Here is a 19,304-nt window from a genome sequence, read left to right as displayed (position 1 = left end):
TTAAAAAAGCCCTCGCCTCGACCCCCTGGTACATAAATTATCGTCCATTATCGCTTCTGGCCATTTTGGGAAGTGATCGAGAGGGCGGTTGGCATCCACTTCAGAGCGTCTTGGATGGAAACGGATTATCCCCCGATCTTGGACCCATTTCAAACGGCTTCCGGGCGGGTTAAGGGGTTTAGAGACGGCCATGGTTTGCCTTGGTCGATGATCTCCTCCGTCTGGGCATCGACGGGGGAAGCGTGTCCTGTTTGGTGCCTTGGACAGCTCAGATCTCAGCGCTTTCGATAACATAGGCCAGTAATCCTTCTGGGGCGCCTGGCAGAGGTGGGAATTGGGGGCACTGCGCTCGCAGTGGTTTCAGGTCCTACCTCTCTGGGAGGTCACGATGGTGCAGCTGGGAGACGTGTGCTCCGTGAGAGGGCCCTAAAAACTGGGGTCCCTCAAGGAGCCATTCTGTCTCCCATGCCTATTTTTAAAACAGTTTGCATGAAACCGCTGGGAGAGATCATCCGAGACATGGGGGCGCGGGGTTAGCATTAACGCGAATGACACCCAATAAGTTTGCTCTTGTCTCCGACGGATGCAGTGACTGAGGATGGCGTCTCTCCTCTCGTGGCCTTTCTGGAGTCAGTAATAGGCTGGAGGAGGAAAACCGACTCAATTGAATCCAGAGAAAACGGAGTAACTAGTAGATGGGCCCCTGGTCCAGGAATGGCGGTAGTTTCCACCTTCCTGAACGGGATCACGCTCTTGTGAAGGACTCCGTGCGCAGTCCTGTGGGTTTCTGCTTGTAGTCGTCGCTTCACTGACTGCCTCAGGTGAAGGCGACGGTCAAGAGCACTTGTATCAGCTTCGGCTTAATTCGCCAGCTGCGCCCATATCTGGCCCAGAGGGACCTTGAAACGGTAGTACAACTCTCGGGGAACCTCGAGATTGGTTTCTGCAACGCACTCTACATGGGGCAACCCTTAATAACCAAAAACCACGAAGCCGACAAATGGTAAGGAATATGGACTTTTACAGTGGCCAATTTTAAGCTGGATGGAAATTGCCCGTCCCTCAAAGATTATTTATAATCCGGTGTAACAACGAGGTTACCACTGGTCCCCCCTGGGCTGCTAGCCATGAGGGACAGGGATCGAGAGAGCAAGTTGTCTTCCGAACACTTACGAGGATCTTGTCCACATCATCGGTACTTACCAACTCAAACCGATCCAGTTTAATGGAGTCCACGGAGGCTCTGGACGCCTCTACCCTAGGTTCTGCTTGAATGTCGGCGTTAAGACCTTCGCTTATCAGAGAGGTTTTATCCGCGAAGAAGTTATTAAATTGGTCGCAGCAGGCCTTAGAAGGTTCAAGGATCTGGTTCAGGGTGGGAGGGAACTGAGTTAGCTCCCTGACCACCCTGAACAACTCTGCTGGACGCAACTCCGCGGACGCGACACAAGCACCATAGAACGAATTCTTAGCTGCTCGTATCGCCTCTCCGTAGTCCTCCAAGAGGCGGTCTAGGAGAGTCTTGTCGGCTAAGCGAAGGTGTTTCCGCCAGCTATGCTCTAGCCATCGCAGAACCCGCTTCCTCGCCTGGAGATCTTCCGTATACCAGGGCTTACGTTTGGAAGCAGGCCTGAGAGGACGCTTGGGAGCGATACTGTGTATAGCCCTGGAGAGACCGGTATTCCAAATACCAGTCAGGGCATCAACAGAGTCGCCGTCATTTCCAACCATGTTCCCCTCTAAGGCTTCCTGGAACCTTTTGGGTTCCATCAGCCTTCGAGGGTGGACCATCCTAAAGGTCCCCCACCCCCGGGGGGGATCTGGGTAGAAGCCTTGATTTTTGCCTCCACAAGGAAATGATCCGTCCATGACAGGGGGGGAAATGTTAGTTATTTCCGCCCACGGATTTTCCGCATCCGAACAGAAGACCAGATCAAGAGTATTACCCGCACAATGCGTAGGACCCACAATCAGCTGGGACAGGCCCATGGCCGCCATGGTATCCATGAATTCCCGAGCCGCACCGGGTGGAACATAGCTGGCCGTGAGGGAGATGTTGAAGTCACCCAGGACAAGTAGCCTGGGCGTCTCCAGCATCAGTTCAGCGACCAGCTGTGTCAGCTCGTTAAGTGAGTCCGTTAGCGCACGGGGTGGCCGCTACACCAACAGAATCCCTAGACTGTCCCTCGCCTTTAGGGTCAGGTAAATACACTCGATATAGGACGTCTGTCGGATGTGGTTCCTGGTAAGGGACAAGGTTGACTTACATGTCGAAATACCAGTCATCAGTGGATTCAAAAGGTTTACTCTACCAACCAATGGAACTCAGGCCCCTGAGCTTGAATGAAGTTATATTTATTGGTGCAACAAGTAGAGGTTTGCAATGATTTTCACAGATGTTTTAACATGATTTTTCAAAAAAATCCTGCCATTCTCTTATCCATCGCAGTGGCTGCTGATGGCTCCCATACGAAGGAGGCAGTGAATCTGCTCTGAGTTATAATTTAAACATTAAAGGAACCATCCAAAATGTTGAACCTATATTGTGTGGGGCAAAAGGAGCCTAGCATCTCATCTGCACTGCAGAATTAATGCAGTTTGACACCACTTTTGCTGGCATGGCTCCATGTGATTTGTACTTTTGTAAGATGCCTAGCCTTTGGTGGCAAAACAAAGTACAAATCCCAAGGTTCCATAGCATTGAACCATGGCTGTTAAAGTGATGTCAAACAGCATTATTTCTGCAGTGAGGCTGCACCCTCTGTGCCTGAGGAACAATTGCCTCCCTTCCTTCCATTGCGCCAGAAAGAAGAACCCAAACTTCCTTCTTCATCTGAAATTTGGCAATGGAAGACCACCCACTGTGGCCTCCTGGCTTCCAAACATGCCCAGATGGTGCAGCCCAGGCTGGGAGCCACATCCCAGTCCTCCTTGCCCTCTAAAAGATGACCAGCCTATGCCCAAAAATAACACAATTTTTCCCATTGTGTTATTTTTGGGCAGCCAGAGGCTGGTCCCTCTTGGGATCCTGTGCCCTGAATCCCTGCTGTAGCTTTCGTGGGCCTGGCGCTCATCCCACAGTCGTAACTCTGAGGTTTGGGTCCCTTGCCAGCATGAAGAGCTGTCAATTCTGCAGCCCAACCACAATGCCTCCTTGGTGGGTGGCAGAAGGGAATGAACAGGAGAGGAGGCTTGCAAAGATGGGAAGCTGCCCTTCTGTGCTGAATGATCATAGAATCATAGAATCCTAGAGTTGGAAGAGACCTCAAGGGCCCTGATCCAGTCCAACCCCATTCTTCCATGCAGGAACTCTCAATCAAAGCACCCACTATGACAGATGGCCATCCAGCCTCTGTTTAAATACCTCCAAAGAAAGTGACGCCACACTCTCCATTGAAGGAGTGTGTCCCACTGTCAAACAGCTCTTACTGTCAAGAAGTTCCTCCTAATGTTGAGGTGGAATCTCTTTTCCTGGAGCTTGCATCCATTGTTCCATGTTTTAGTCCAGTGGTTCTCAACTTGTAGGTCATGACCCCTTTGGGGGTCGAATGACCCTTTCACAAGGGTTGCCTAAGACTATCGGAAAACACATATTTCCCATGGCCTTAGGAACCGAGACACCACAATGTTATGGTTAGGGGTCACCACAACATGAGGAACATGTTGAGAACCACTGTTCTAGTCTCTGGAGCAGCAGAAAACAAGCTTGTTCCCTCCTCAACATGACCTCCCTTCAAATATTTAAACAGGGCTCTCATCATATCACTTCTTAACCATCTTCTCTCCAGGCTAAACATCCCCAGCTCCCTAAGTTGTTCTTCAAAGGGCATGGTTTCCAGGCCCTTCACCATGACAATGCCTTGGTGCCATCTAACTCAATGGTGGCAGCTCTGATAGGCAGCAACCGTTTTTTTCCAGGATTTGTAGCAGGGTACTTTTCGCTGGAGATGCTGGTGAGGAATGAACCTGCGGCCTTCTGCACAGGGAGATAGGAAGCAGCCTTGTAGCATCATAGAATCCTAGATCTGGAGGACAATCTAAGGGCTATCCAGTCCAAACCCCTTCTGCCATGCAGGAACAGAGAATGTCCTATATTCCTAGAGTTGGAAGAGACCCAATGGCCATCCAGTCTAACACTCTTCTGCCGTGCAGGAATACATACAATCCTAGAGCTGGAAAGGACCTCTGAGTGTCATCCAAACCCCTACTGCTATGCAGGAATACATAGAAACCTAGAGTTGGAAGAGCCCCCCAAAAGGGCCATCCAGTCCAACCCAATTCTGCCATGCAGGAACTCACAATCAAAGCATCCCTGACAGATGGCCATTCCGCCTCTGTTTTAAAAACCCTAAAGAAGAAGACTCCATCACACTTCTGGGGACCACATTTATACACTCCACCCTCCCCATACGTGGGGGAATCCGTTCCAGACCATTTCCCCACATATGGGGAAAAGAGTGTATGCTCAAGACCCATAGAAAATCCTGGGGCTGGGGTGCTTGCGGCGCAGCACAGGGTGCACCGTACAGGTAGTGCCCCATTACTTCTTCCAGGGCCTTCTGTGTAAGCTCACAGCTGCGGAAGGCAAGCCTTCCTATGGAGAGGGCTGACTGTTTTGTGCCAAATCCCTGGGCAGAGAGTGTCTATCAGTAATGTACATTGGGGCCTTGGTATCTGCTGGGGTTTGGTTCCAGGAACATCTCTGGATCTCTTCCGGCAGGCCTTCCCAAATTGACCTCCTGGGAATGTTCACTCTCCAGTTGGGAACTGTCGTTTTTAATGGTATTTTAAGGTCGGAGGGAGATAGGGAATTGGATTTTATATGTTTTGCTATGTTTTTTACTTGTGGCTTGTTGTGTTTATTTTTATTGGTCTTATGTTTGTTGTTACCCACCTCGATCCAATACAGGGAGAGGCGGGATACAAATAATAATAACAATTATTATTATTATTATTATTATTATTATTATTATATCAAAATCCATGGATGCTCAAGTCCCATTAAATATAATGGCATAGTAAAATGGTGCCCCATATATAAAATGGCAAAAATCAAGGTTTGCTGTTTTGAATTTACATACATTGGGCCCTTCGTATCGTATCTCCTGGGGTTTGTTTCCAAGAGCCTCTGTGGATATCAAAATTCGTGGATGCTCAAGTCCCACTGAATACAGTTGTAATAAAATGGTGTCCCTCATATAAAATGGCAAAATCAAGGTTTGCTTTTTGGAATTTATATTCCAAACTATGAATGGTTTGAATCCATGGAGCCAGAAAGCTGACTGTGCTTTTAAGTCTTTTACTCGAGTCTCAAGTCCTTGCAAGATACAGTCAGCCCTCCATATCCACAGATTCTTTATCCACAGACCCAACCATCCATGGCTTGAAAATATTTTTTAAAATATATGAATTCCATACATGACTTTTGCCATTTTATATAAGGGGCACCATTCTGGTATGCCATTGAATTTAATGGGATATGAGCTTCCATGGATATTGCTATCCTTGGCAGTCCTGGAACCAAACCCCAACTGATGATCAACAACCCAGTCCTCTCCAAAGGAAACAAAGGCTGTAAAAAGGGAGGCTCTTGTATGTTTGCCTTGCTCCAGGACTACAAAAGGGCCTTTTCTGCAGTCCAACAAGGCTGTTGAATCCATTTTGAGGCAGGAGTGGCTGTTGATTCAGCGCCAGAAGGAAATCGCACCCAAGAAAACAGCATGCGCCCCACTGGACTCCATTTTGCCTTTTGCTTCTGGCAGCCTGGGATCCCAGCCCTCCTGTGCGCTTCTGGACCTCCACTAAACATAAGGCGTAAGAGCAGGAAAAACTCTGGCTAAGCAGCTCCCTTGTAAATTCAATCTGGGGAGGAAACAGGCAAGGCAGGAATGGACCCAGGGAGACACTCCTAACGCTGGAAAGTCTGAGCAACATTTCCATGCAAGGAATAGTTTGCTCTCAGAAGAGCTTTCAGTCTTGCGTTTGGAGGGGTAAGCACAGAGAGAGCAGTTGGGGTGCAGCAGCACCAATGGCTGTATTTTTGCTTTTAAGTTTCATTTGAATAGGATAATAGAATCATCGAATCGTAGAGTTCAAAGAGACCACACGGGCCCTGATCCAGTCCAACCCATTCTTCTGCCATGCAGGAACTTTCAATCAAAGCATCCCCGACAGATGGCCATCCAGCCTCTGTTTAAAGACCTCCTAAGGGGGAGACTCCAAGGCATCAGCTTCTTCCTCTGTCAAACAGCCCTCACTGTTAGGAAGATCCTCCCAATGTTGAGCTGGAATCTCTTTTCCTCCTAGTATGCATCCATTGTTCTGGTTCTGTTCTCTGGAGCAGCAGAAAAGAAGCTTGCTCCCTCCTCAATATGGCATCCTTTCAAATACTTAAACACCTGTTAACCATCTCTTCTTCAGGTTAAACATACCCAGTTTCCAGACCCTTCACCATTTTAGTCGCCCTCCTCTGGACATGTTCCAACTTCTCAACATCCTTTTTGAATTGTGGGGCCCAGAACTGGACACAGCATAAAATAAATAAAATAATAAAATAAAACATTTATTTATATCCTGCTTTTCTGTGACAGGACAATCAAAGCGGCTCACAACACGTTAGAATCCACATTTACAAATTGAAGTCCCAAATTCCCCCCCTTAAAACAGGATTAAACAAGTTACAATTAAAACATCTATTAAAAACACAATTAAATACAGCCAGGACAGAGCGGGGGCTGATCCATGATGTGGGGGGCAGTCATTCTGTGGCCGGGCACTTTATTCAGGAAAGGCCTGCCGGAAGAGACCCGTCTTGACAGCTGGCAATTTGACGGATCTCATCCGGCCGGCCGTTCCATAGTTTGGGAGCCATTGCAGAGAAGGCCCTCTGGGAGGGAGCAGTTAGTCTGGGTTTTAAAGGCTGCAATACATTCCTCCCAGAGGACCGGAGGGTGCAGCGGGGCGGATTGTATGGGAGCAGGCGATCCCTCAAATAGGTTGGACCCAAGCCATGTAGGGCTGGAGCATTATTCCAGGTGGGGCATGACCAAAGCAGAATAGCACTATTCTGCAACACTCTCTTCCCACACCACAATTCAAATGAGTTGATCCTGCCAGCTTCTTTATTGTTCACCTTCCACAACCATGCATAGAAAAAGAGGACACAATGGCACAGAGGATTCTGACTTTGGTGTTCAATCACATATCTTTACACTTGGGCATCTTATCTGGTTGCTTCATGGCTGCCTTTCCAAGATGTAGGCTGCTGCCGCACTGCAAAATTAATGCTGCATGACACCGCTTTAACTGCCAAGGCTCCTTACTATGGAATCCTGGGATTTGTAGTTTGCTACGGCACAAGAGTTCTGTGACAGAGAAGGCAAAATAGCTCTGTTATTGTTGTTGTTGTATACCTTCAAGTTGTTTCCTACTTATGGCAACCCTAAGGCAAATTCATCACAGAATTTCCTTGGCAATATTTGTTCAGAGGAGGTTTGCCATTGGACCTTTCCACACAGGGCACAGAAGTAGGGTCAGTTCGCATTGGTCGATGCGTATTTGCGTTATAACACATCATTCATTCACACCCGCGCTCTCTGAATACGCTTTGCCGATTCGTATTCGCGTCATATCGCATCATTCATTCACACCTGGGCGGCCTTCCGAATCGAGGTTTTGCGAATCGGCCAATGCGTATTCAGGCAAAGTGAGGCAAGTGCAGATTGGATAACCACACCAGCCCAATACAATGTGTATTGGCCGATGCGCATCGGCAGCTTTGCGCATGCTCTGTGGGGCTCTGAACAGGGCACAACATTTTTAACTTCCGGGGTGAAGAATAAGGTCACTGTTTAGCACATAATATCGCGAGAATTTCTGCCTTTAGCCACTTACAAAAGGGGTATGCACCATCTGTATATATGTGTGTGTGTGTGTGTATATATATATACACATAGTGGTACAGCCAAAAGTGAGATGCCTTTTTTATGTGTACACACACATTTGTCTGTATGAGTGTTAATATATATATATATATATACACACACACACACACATATATACAAAAACACACTGTGCCACAGCCAAAAGTGTGATGCCGTATTTATATGTGTACATACACAGCTCTCTGTGTGTGTGTGTGTGTATACACACATATACATATACATTTCCCCCCTACACACACACACAAAAGGTTTCTGCTTTATCTCGTCGGTCAGTGGAAAAATGGCTCCCCAGCCCCAGCGGTTGTCCTGAAAGGGGAAAGGGCCAACGGAAGGAGAAGGGGGAAATTCCAGCGCAGCATCATGGGAAATTTGTAACCGGTGGTCTTCAGGAGAACCAGTGGATTGGATGTACACACCAGCCAAAGCAGCAGAGGTTCCGCACTGGCCATCAATGCGGATCCAGCCGATCCCTTAATTTTGCGCACTCGCAAAACGCAGGAGCCGGCTGCCTTCAGTTCGGAACCCCGCTGTGAATACGCATTGGCCAAAGCGTATTCACGTTATATTGCATTGGTCAGTACGTATTCTGAGCTCACAGGTGTGGAACACCAATGCGATATAATGCGAATATGCATCGGCCAGTGCGAACTGACCCTACTTCTGTGCCCTGTGTGGAAATGTCCATTGCCTTCCTCTGAGGCTGAGAGAGTGTCACTTGCCCAAGGTCACCCAGTGGGTTTCATGGCCGAGTTGGGATTCAAAAATTGGTTTCCAGAGTCACAATCCAGCACTTAAACCACTATGCCATGTTGGCTCTCTCGAAGTAGTTCACAAAGCTATGAATCCCAGCATTGCATAGCATTGAGCCACGGCAGTTAAAGCGGTGTCAAACTGCATTAATTCTGTGGTGTAGATATAGTCCCAGTCTTCTATTGATTTCTTAACTATAGTCTCCATTTTGGGTAATGACTGAGCCAAGATATGGGAAGTCTTTTAACTATTCCAGTGTCTCCACCTTAAAGCTATGCGTATCATCTTTGGCCACTATTTTTGCAATATCCAGGTGTAATCCCTCTTTTGCACTTTCTTCCTTAACTTGCATCAGTAGCCCTTCCAAGTCTTTGCTGGGTTCTTTTTTTCTGCAAGTAATAAGATGCCTTCCGGGAAGAAAAGAAAACCTAATGGCTGTTTGTATGTGGAATGTAAGGATCAGATAACCAGCTGGAAATGGTGGGCTGCAAGTGAAACATGCCTCAGGAAAAGGAGGCAGGTGCCAAAATGTGGGGAAGGGTTTCTTGGGAATGTTATAAGCGGAAAAGTTTGACATAGTTCTGCTCTGCTTAGCATTTGGCCAGAGGAGGAAGAGGAGGAAGAGGAGGAGGAGGAGGAGGAGGAGGAGGAGGAGGAGGAGGAGGAGGAGGAAGAGGAGGAGGAGGAGGAGGAGGAGGAGGAGGAGGAGGAGGAGGAGGAGGAGGAGGCAGAGGGAGCGCCGTTTGGAGCGAAACCTCCAACAAGACAGGCTTTTTGAAGAGGAAAAGGAGACAAGTCAAATAGAGGATACTGTTGTTCTTGTTTTCCAAAATTGAGACACAAATTAAAACAGTACCATTAAAAACATACAAAAGTGCACACTAAAATGGTACAATATTATTATTATTTTTAATTTATATTTTTATGGAGTACATCATACCAACAAACATCAAAACCACAGAACGGAACAAAAAAATACATAATATCAACAACAACAAATTACCAAATTCCCATACCATGCAACAACGTTCCTATCCTAAAACACATATCACATATAACGAACCTTCCTATTGCCTGAATTCTTCTTATTCTTGTTCAAGAATGTAACTGTTTCATCTATTTTCATAACTTAATGTTAACTTTACACTTATATTGTTCATAATAGCTAATGTTTCCCCCCTGTCATGGACGGATCATTTCCTGGTAGAGGTGAAAATCAAGGCCTCTACCCAGATCCCCCCCGGGGGTGGTGGACCTGTTAGGATGGTCCACCCTCAAAGGCTGATGGACCCTTAGAGGTTCCAAGAAGCCTTAGAGGGGCTCACGGTTGGAAATGACGGCGACTCTGTTGATGCCCTTACCGGTATTTGGAATACCGGTCTTTCGAGGGCTATACACAGTATCGCTCCCAAGCGCCCTCTCAGGCCTGCTTCCAAATGTAAGCCCTGGTATACGGAAGATCTCCGGGCAAGGAAGCGGGTTCTGCGACGGCTAGAGTACCGTTGGCGGAAACACCTTCGCTTAGATGACAAGACTCTCCTAGACCAACTGTTAAAGGACTACGGAGAGGCAATACGAGCAACAAAGAATTTGTTCTATGGTGCTCGTATTGCGTCCGCTGAGTCGCGTCCGGCAGAGTTGTTCAGGGTGGTCAGGGAGCTAACTCAGCTCCCTCCCGCCCTGAACCAGATCCTTGAACCTTCTAAGGCCTGCTGTGACCTGTTTAATGACTTTTTTGTGGATAAAACTTCTCGCATAAGCGAAGGTCTGAACGCCGATATTATAGCAGAACCTAGGGTAGAAGTGTCCAGAGCCTCCGCGGACTATGTTATACTGGATCAGTTTGAGTTGGTGAGTACCGAGGATGTGGACAAGATCCTCGGAAGTGTTCGGAAAACAACCTGCTCTCTTGATCCCTGTCCCTCGTGGTTAGCGGCCCAGGGGGGACCGGCGGCAACATTGTTGTTACGCCGGATAGTCAATACATCTTTGAGGGATGGGCTATTTCCATCTCAACTCAAATTGGCCATTGTAAAACCTATCTTAAAGAAGCCCTCCCTCGACCCCCTGGTACACAATAATTATCGGCCTGTTTCGCTGCTACCATTTTTGGGAAAGGTGATCGAGAGAGCGGTTGCGATCCAGCTTCAGGCGGTCTTGGATGAAACGGATTATCTGGACCCATTTCAAACTGGCTTCCGGGCGGGTTACGGGGTTGAGACGGCCATGGTTGCCTTGGTCGATGATCTCCGTCTGGGCATCGACGGGGGAAGCGTGTCCCTGTTGGTGCTCTTGGACATCTCAGCGGCTTTCGATACCATAGACCATGGTATCCTTCTGGGATGCCTGGCAGAGGTGGGGATCGGGGGCACTGCGCTCCAGTGGTTCCGTTCCTACCTCTCCGGGAGGTCCCAGATGGTGCAGCTGGGAGACGTGTGCTCTGACGAGAGGCCCCTTAAAACTGGGGTCCCTCAAGGAGCCATTCTGTCTCCCATGCTATTTAACATTTACATGAAACCGCTGGGAGAGATCATCCGGAGACATGGGGCGCGGTGTTATCAGTACGCTGATGACACCCAAATCATTTTCTCTATGTCTCCGACTGATGCAGTGACTGGGGATGGCGTCTCTCCTCTCGTGGCCTGTCTAGAGTCAGTAATGGGCTGGATGAGGGAAAACCGACTCAAGTTGAATCCAGAAAAAACGGAGGTACTAGTGATAGGTTCTCCTGGTCCAGGAATGGCGGTGGTTCCACCTGTCCTGAACAGGGTCACGCTCCCTGTGAAGGACTCCGTGCGCAGTCTGGGGGTGCTTCTTGATTCGTCGCTTCATCTGACTGCTCAGGTGAATGCGACGGTCAAGAGCACCTGTTATCAGCTTCGGCTGATTCACCAGCTGCGCCCATACCTGGCCCAGAGGGACCTAGAAACTGTTGTACATGCTCTGGTAACTTCGAGACTGGATTTCTGCAATGTACTCTACATGGGGCAACCCTTATACCAAACCCGGAAGCTTCAAATGGTGCAGAATATGGCAGCCCGGCTGGTCACTGGTGCGCCCAGGACCAGCCATATAACCCCGGTGCTGAAAGATCTCCATTGGCTGCCCATCCGCTTCCGAGCTCAATATAAGGCGTTGGTAATTACCTACAAAGCCCTAAATGGCTTGGGCCCAGGATACCTAAAGGACCGCCTCTCCCCATACATTCCGCCTCGCACCCTCAGAACATCTGGGCAGCAGCTACTGAAGGTGCCTGGGGCTAGGTTAGCCTCCACGACACGGAGGACATTCTCCACGGCTGCCCCAGCCCTTTGGAATGCGCTGCCCACTGAGCTCCGCTCGTCTACCACCCTGGCCCAATTCAGGAAGGACCTAAAAACCTTCCTGTTCCAACAGGCATTCCCCAAATAAAATCCTGTGGGCCTCCCTCCTCTTCCGTGGCCAAGAGGTTGGGCTATGGGGCTTTTTGCTTGTTTGTTATGGTTTTTTATTGCTATGTATTTTAAATTTGCTGTTATTGTTGCTTGTGTTTTTAACCTGTTGTAAGCCGCCCTGATCGTGGGAAGGGCGGGATATAAATAAAAAAAAATTATTTTTATTTTTTTTAATAATCAAATAAATAACACACAATGTAATTGCTATACACATCTCAAATATTTTCCATGTCTATTTTGATAAATCACTTATAGCTTTGTTTTAACACATTATCTATACCTTCTTTTAGCTAAGATTGTGTGAGTAAAGTTCTTGCTCTTCTCCTCTTGTTTCGTTTTGGTATTATTTCTCTTGCTATAATTCTCTTAAACCTTAATAAAATGGTACAATATTAAATTGGGCCCCCAATAAGAATTGTGCCTCTCCAAGTCAAGTCAAATCTGGAAATCTGGGGATATAAATAAATAAATAAATAAATTTATGATGTCAAATAAATGTTTGATGTCAAAACTATGAATTTTTCAAAAGCCAGAACATACGTTCTCCCGCTTCCAAAGGCTTGGCAGGCATTCTGGCTATCCATGAACACACACGCACATACACACACACTCCAAGCATACACTGCAGTTGCTCATCCCCTGAGTAACACAATATTTGCTTCTGGTGTCTTCCCTGCAGTTTTTAAGAAGGTGGACTCCATAGCCGGTGACGTTAACTCCGCTCAGACATACTATGAGAAGACACTTGGGTCGGTCCAGGAGAACCTTCAGGAGCTGGGTAAGTAAGCATGATGAAGCCACCGCCTCGAGTGTGTTTTCCCAGACATACAAAAGCTTATTTCCATAGGGCTGATATTAAACTGGGATTCTGCCACAAGGCAGATGGGTTGTGCAGTCCTTGTTAGCAACATTGTTGTTATTGTTGTTGTTGTGTGCCTTCAAGGTGTTTCTGACTTATGGAGACCCTTTCGTGTGGTTTTCTTAATAAGATCTGTTCTGAGTGTTGGAGATAACTACCCTTAACCTTTTAACCAAACACATCAGGTTATGGGCCCAGCACAGAGGGTTGTTGTTGTTGTTGTTGTTGTTGTTAGGCAACTCAAAACAGTTAAGGTTATGGGCCCAGCACAGAAGGCGTACACCCCGACTCCAGCCCCATGATGCCTCACTCCAATCCACATGGTGCACGGTGTCATGACACTCCTCTGGCACTGCATCCATACGATGCAGCGCTGAAGAAGTGCCATATAACTGTGCTGCCGTGGCTATGGCACCCTTTCGAGGGTGCAAAATGGAGCCACTTTTTGCTGCTCCTTTTCACGCCCCCGAAAGGCCAGATCAGGGGTGGTGGCGTGCTGTTGCCATGGCCCCAATTCGGTGCAAAAAGGGGCGGCATGTAGAGCCCCATTCTTGGCAAGATTTGTTCAGAAGGGTTTTTGACTTTGCTTTCCTCTGAGGCCAGAGAGTGTGACTTGCTCTAGGTGACCCATTGGGCCGAGCGGGTAATTGAACCCTGATCTTCAGAGTCCTAGTTTGACACTCAGACATTAATGGCTGCCCAATGACATGATACAGTTCGCTTATACTGTGGGTCCTTCTTATCTGCTGTGGTTTGGTTCCAGGACCCCCCGTGGATAACAAAATCCGTGGATGCTCAAGTCCCATTAAGTATAATGGCATAGCAAAATGGTGTCCCTTATAAAAAATGGAAACTCAAGATTTGCTATTTGCAATTTATACTTTGTAAAAAATATTTTCAAACCATGGATGCTTGAATCTGTGGATAAACAATCAGTGGATAAAGAGGGCTGACTGTATTAGTGACCTTGTTGGATACTTTTTTCCCATTTGCTTTGTAATCTGACCCTGAAAACAGATGTGAAAGCTGAGAACCAGCTGGGGGAGAGATTTTTTTCTAATCTGCTGGTGCAAGGCTATTACAGGAACAATATGTCACACTTCTGCACACTTGTGTACTTTATTCCTTTGTTTGCTTTGGCACTCTAAAACCTTTAGGGATCCATCATCCATTGGCCTTGCTGGGGAGGGGGGAAACATTGCACCCCAGCCCAAGGGCTCCCTGTATGTCCAGAAATGGGGACTGAATTTTATTGCTGTCCAAGGGATAATCTGGGCAGAATTAGGTTAGGGATCCAGTTCTTGGCTGTGAGGGACACTGGACTGTGTCCGCAAAGCGGCTGGGTGTCAAGACTGGCCTAATCCTACCATGATTATTGTGCTGGGAGACAATGTTATGTATCCTGTGTAGGCTATGCATGATTCAACTGTGATGTATGGTGTTATGCTATGTATGCTTTCAACTGGAAGATATGATACTATGTCAAAATGCTTAACTTGGAAATTTTGTTTTATGACTACGATGTGGGATGACAAGCGTATAAAGAAGGGTTTACATCATGTGTGCTAACTGATAGGTATTTGATACAAACCTGGCCGTCTGATGCTTTATGAAAAATGACACGTATGTTGACATGTGTATATACAGAGAGCTATAGATTTATGAGATGTGATGCATTGTCCATATTAGCTGGTGTAGTGTGTGAAAGCTGGACCTTGTTATCTGCTGTGGTTTGGTTCCAGGTTCCAGGATTCCCTATGGATAACAAAATCCATGGATGCTCAAGCCCCATTAAATATAATGGCAGACCAAAATGGTGCCCCTTATATAAAATAGAAAATCAAGGTTTGCTATTTGGAATTTATACTTTTTTGGAATATTTTCAAGTCGTGGATGCTTGAATCCATGGATAAAAAATACGTGGATAAGGAGGGGAGGATGCAGATTTGTAACATATTTTCAATAAGCAGGTGAACATATATGTTGTTAGTCCTATTTTGTAAAAGGCTGATCGTTGGTTCTCTCTCTGGCTTTGCTTTGCGAACGAAGATTCAGGAAGGACGCATCCCGCGCTTTGTACAAGCGCGTTGGTGACTAAAAAGGCCAATTCGGGATAAGCAGGTCTGGTTGCAGAAAGCACAGCGGAAAGTCTCCTTGGGTGATGTTTCCAGGTTGCAGTTCTTTCTGCGTTGTTGTTTCTCTTTGAGGCTCGTTCAGCGTGAGCTTTCAAAGAAGGCTGCAGTGTCATGGATAGTGCATCTCCATGTCTCCCGATGCGAGGCCAGGGAGGACCATTGTTGGTGATCTATCTGGCCAAGCCTGAGATGTTGTTTCAGGGAGTCCTTGTATCTCTTCTTTTGGGCGCCCCTCTTACGCTCTTGACCCGTGGCGAGTTCACCATAGAATACTATTTTGGGGAGGCGATGGTCCTTCATCCTAGAAACGTGTCCTGCCCAGCGCAGCTGTGTCCTCAATAGCATGGCCTCAATGCTGGTGGTCCTTGCTTGCTCAAGGACAGCAACATTTGTCACATAGTCAGTCCAGTGTATGTTTAGAATTGTGCGTAAACAGCGCTGATGAAAGCGTTCAAGAAGTCGTAGGTGTTGGCGATAGGTGACCCATGTTTCAGACCCACAGAGGAGAATAGACAGTACAATGGCTCTATACACACTGATTTTTGTGCTTCGCCTCAAGTGTTTGTTACTCCAGCCTCTTTTGTGAAGCCTTCCGAATGTGCTATATGCCTTTGCCAGTCTGTGATCGATCTCTTTATCAATCTTGGCATCTGAGGAGATGATGCTTCCCAGGCAGGTGAACTGCTGGACGGACTTAAGCACAGATGTGCCTACGGTGATGTGGGGATGGTAGTGTTCTTCCTGAGGTGCCGGCTGGTAGAGAACTTCCGTTTTCTTCAGGCTGACTTCCAGTCCAAAGAGCTATGCAGCTGTTGCAAAGCAAGTTGTGAGGCGCTGCAGAGCTGCTTCCGTATGGGCAGCATCGTCAGCAAAAAGCAGCTCATGGACTAGATAGTTTAGAGTCTTAGTGCGGGCCCTCAGGCGGCTTAAGTTAAACAGGCTACAATCAGTACGGTAGTGTATGTAAATACCATCGTTTTCTTCTTTGAGATCTGCTGTAGCCCTTTGGAGCATCATGCTGAAGAAGATTGTAAATAAAGTCGGAGCGAGAACACAACCTTGTTTTACACCGTTAGTTATTAGAAAGGGCTCCGAGAGAGTGTCGCCATATTTGACTTGACCTTGCTGGCCTTCATGTAGCAGGATGATCATTTGGAGGAATTTGGGGGGGCATCCTAGTCGTTCCAGGATCTGCTGCCACAGACCTTTTCTACTCACAGTGTCGAAGGCTTTGGTGAGGTCGACAAATGTTACATAGAGTCCCTTGTTCTGCTCTCTACACTTCTCTTGCAGTTGTCTAAGGGCAAATACCATATCTGTAGTGCTCCTATTAACTCTGAAGCCACATTGGCTTTCGGGAAGAAGCTCTTCTGCAATAGCAGGGACTAATCTGTTCAGCAGTATCCTTGCGAGGATTTTTCCAGCAACGGAGAGCAGTGTTATACCTCGATAGTTTGCGCAATCCGATTTTGCTCCTTTTGTCTTGTACAGGGTGATGATGACTGCGTCTCGGAGATCTGATGGCAGTTCGCCTTTTTCCCAGCAACTCACAAGGAGTTTGTGGAGTTTAGCATGGAGTGCATGCCCTCCATGTTTCTAAGCTTCAGGTGGAATTCCATCAATCCCAGCAGCCTTGCCATTTTTCATCTGCTGTATGGCCTTAACGGTTTCTTCCAAAGTGGGAGCTAAGTCCAATTCTTTCTTTGTTGGTTGTTGATCGTTGGTTATATAGCTGATGAACTGGCAATTGGTGGAGTCTCCTTCCTTGGAGGTTTTTAAACAGAGGCTGGATGGCCTTCTGTTGGGGGTGCTTTGATTGAGAGTTCCTGCATGGCAGAAGGGGGTTGGACTGCATCAGGGCCCTTCTTGGGGTCTCTTCCAACTCTATGATTCTGTGATTGTATGAAATAAGCAAAAAGGTTATTTGTTGGGTTGAGGGGGCGGCCAGAGGGAAGCATGAAGCATGGGATTAATTCCTGCCCGCGACGAGCAAATGGGGAGGAAGCGCAAACGTTTGCTGCCAGTCAGCAAAAGTGTGGTCAGATTTGGTCCTCTCAGCATCCGAGGGCAGGCTGGTTTTAGGAGCATCTGCAAGCGATCAGCCCATCTCTGACTCATGGTCACAAAAAAGAAGAGAGGAGGCTTTTAATGAAATGGCTGACCAGTGCAGTCCTAAGCGTGTTGACTCAGAGGTGAGTGGATTCAGAGGCAGAGCTATGAATATAATGCAGTTGCACATTTCCCAGATTGCAGTTGTTGTTAATGGCTGTCAAGTCACCTTTGACTTATATGGTGACCTTATGAATGAGAGATCCCCATTTAAAACATTTAAAATTCTAAAAACCAATACATAGAGTGGGTGCCCTTGGTACTCTCTCCAGTTCACTGGTTTCAACTATTTTAATCTGTATTTTTATTGTTATTGTTTTGCTTATGGTGGAGGGATAGAGGATTGCGTATTGTGGGTTTGTTTTTATTATGCACTTTATTGTATTAATTGTGTTACTGTAACCTGACTCAATCCGTAGGGAGAGGTGGAAGATAAATAATATTTGTTTGTTTGTTTGTTTGTTTGTTTATTATCTGCTGGAATTTGGTTCCAGACTCCCAGATCCCTGTGAATACCGAAATCCATGGATGCTCAAGTCCCATACAATGCCATAGTAAAATGTGGCCCCATAAATAAAATGGCAAAATCAGAGTTTGCTTTTCTGTCATTTATATATACAGTTGGCCCTCCACGACTGCGGCTTTGACTTTTGCAGATTTGGTTATTTGTGGATTTGATTACTGTGTTCTCTCTAGGAATTGCTAGGTCCTCCAGAGAAATTCTGCTAGATGTTGACCATAGAGTTGTGCTGGAGGACCTAAGAGAAAACACTCCTCTAGGCATTTGTAAGTCCTTCGGCATGATTCTATGGTCAAATTGTGGCACGTGTTCATTCCTAGAAAGATGTTCTCCCGGGTCAAAAGAGTAGCAGTTTTTCCCCATTCATGGGGGTCCTGTGCCCTTAAACCCAGCAAATGTGGAAGGTCTACTGTATACACTCGCCCCTCCAAATTCACTAGGGCTCGGGGCATAGGACCCCCACGAATGGGGAAAAAACGCAAATAACAAAAACACTAAGTTTTTATCTGAGACAACACCTGTCTAGGAATCTCTAGGTCCTCCAGTGTGACTTTTGGTTAAAGTTGACCATAGAGTTGCGCAAGAAGACCTAGATTTTCCTAGAGAGAACATATTGATAAAATCCATGAATAATCAGATCCACAAAAGTCAAAGCCACAAATGTGGAGGAAGAAGTGTATATTAAAATACTTTGGAACTGTGGATGTTTGAGGCTACAGATAAAGAATCTATGTCTATGGAGGGCGGACGGTATGTAATAGTAAACATGGATGTAACTTGAGTATACAATTTGTTCTATTTGCTATATTTTGTATTGTTTATATATGCATTACTGGCTGTCCTGTACATGAATTATGAATATACAGTTGCCACCCCTAACTGCCAGATCTGGATCCACGCCCTCAAATATCAGCGGAGGGGCGACCTCCGCTATTTCCAATGATGCGCGCACCTGGCACATGTGCCTGTGCCACATGCTCCAGGGCATGCCCTATTCCAGCCTATGAGGCTTGAATTTGCGCGAGCCTCCATTTTTGCGGAGGGATCCGGAACAGATCCCTGCTAAAACGGAGGACCAACTGTATTTGTTATGAACATTCAAGATAATGGATATTTATCATTATAGATCTACCGTATTTTCCGGCGTACAAGACAACTTTTTAGCCCAGGAAAATCTTCCCCAAAGTCGGGGGCCGTCTTGTATGCCAGAAAGCCCCTGGGTCCTAAAGAGAGCCCTTGGCAGGGAAGCCTTCTCTCAAAGGCAAAGGAGCGTCCTCCTCCGTTCCTTCCCTCCTTTGCTTTTTCCCCTTCCTTCCCTTCCCTCCCTTTCTTTTCCCCTCCTTCCTTCTCTCCCTCCCTCCTTCCTTCCTTCCCTTTTTCTTCTGGCTCCAGCCTGAGAGCGAGGCTGGCTAGAGACCAACCAATCCTTTGGAGTCACACACTCAGTTTTCAGCCAATCAGAGAGAGGGCTGGAGAGCGGTTGCCACCCCACCCTCAGAAAAGGGTCTCTCTCTCTCTCTCTCTCTCTCTCTCTCTCTCTCTCTCTCTCTCTCT

The 19,304-nt window shown here is 47.0% G+C and overlaps 1 protein-coding gene across 1 annotated transcript in view; it reads left to right on the top strand.

The window, feature by feature from the left end:
• The window catches only part of SCARA3 (scavenger receptor class A member 3), a 65,818-nt gene that overhangs the window by 36,069 nt on the left and 10,445 nt on the right, over positions 1–19,304 (top strand). The window contains exon 4 of the mRNA XM_042446992.1: positions 12,807–12,905. Within this exon, the coding sequence (XP_042302926.1) occupies positions 12,807–12,905 (99 nt within the window). The remainder of the gene's footprint in view (positions 1–12,806; positions 12,906–19,304) is intronic.

The sequence above is a fragment of the Sceloporus undulatus genome, chromosome 1 (genome assembly GCF_019175285.1).
Source record: "Sceloporus undulatus isolate JIND9_A2432 ecotype Alabama chromosome 1, SceUnd_v1.1, whole genome shotgun sequence".
Classification (NCBI taxonomy): Eukaryota; Metazoa; Chordata; class Lepidosauria; order Squamata; family Phrynosomatidae; genus Sceloporus; species Sceloporus undulatus.
The sequence above is the reverse complement of the archived record's forward strand: the minus strand, read 5'-3'. Positions and strand labels throughout refer to the sequence as shown.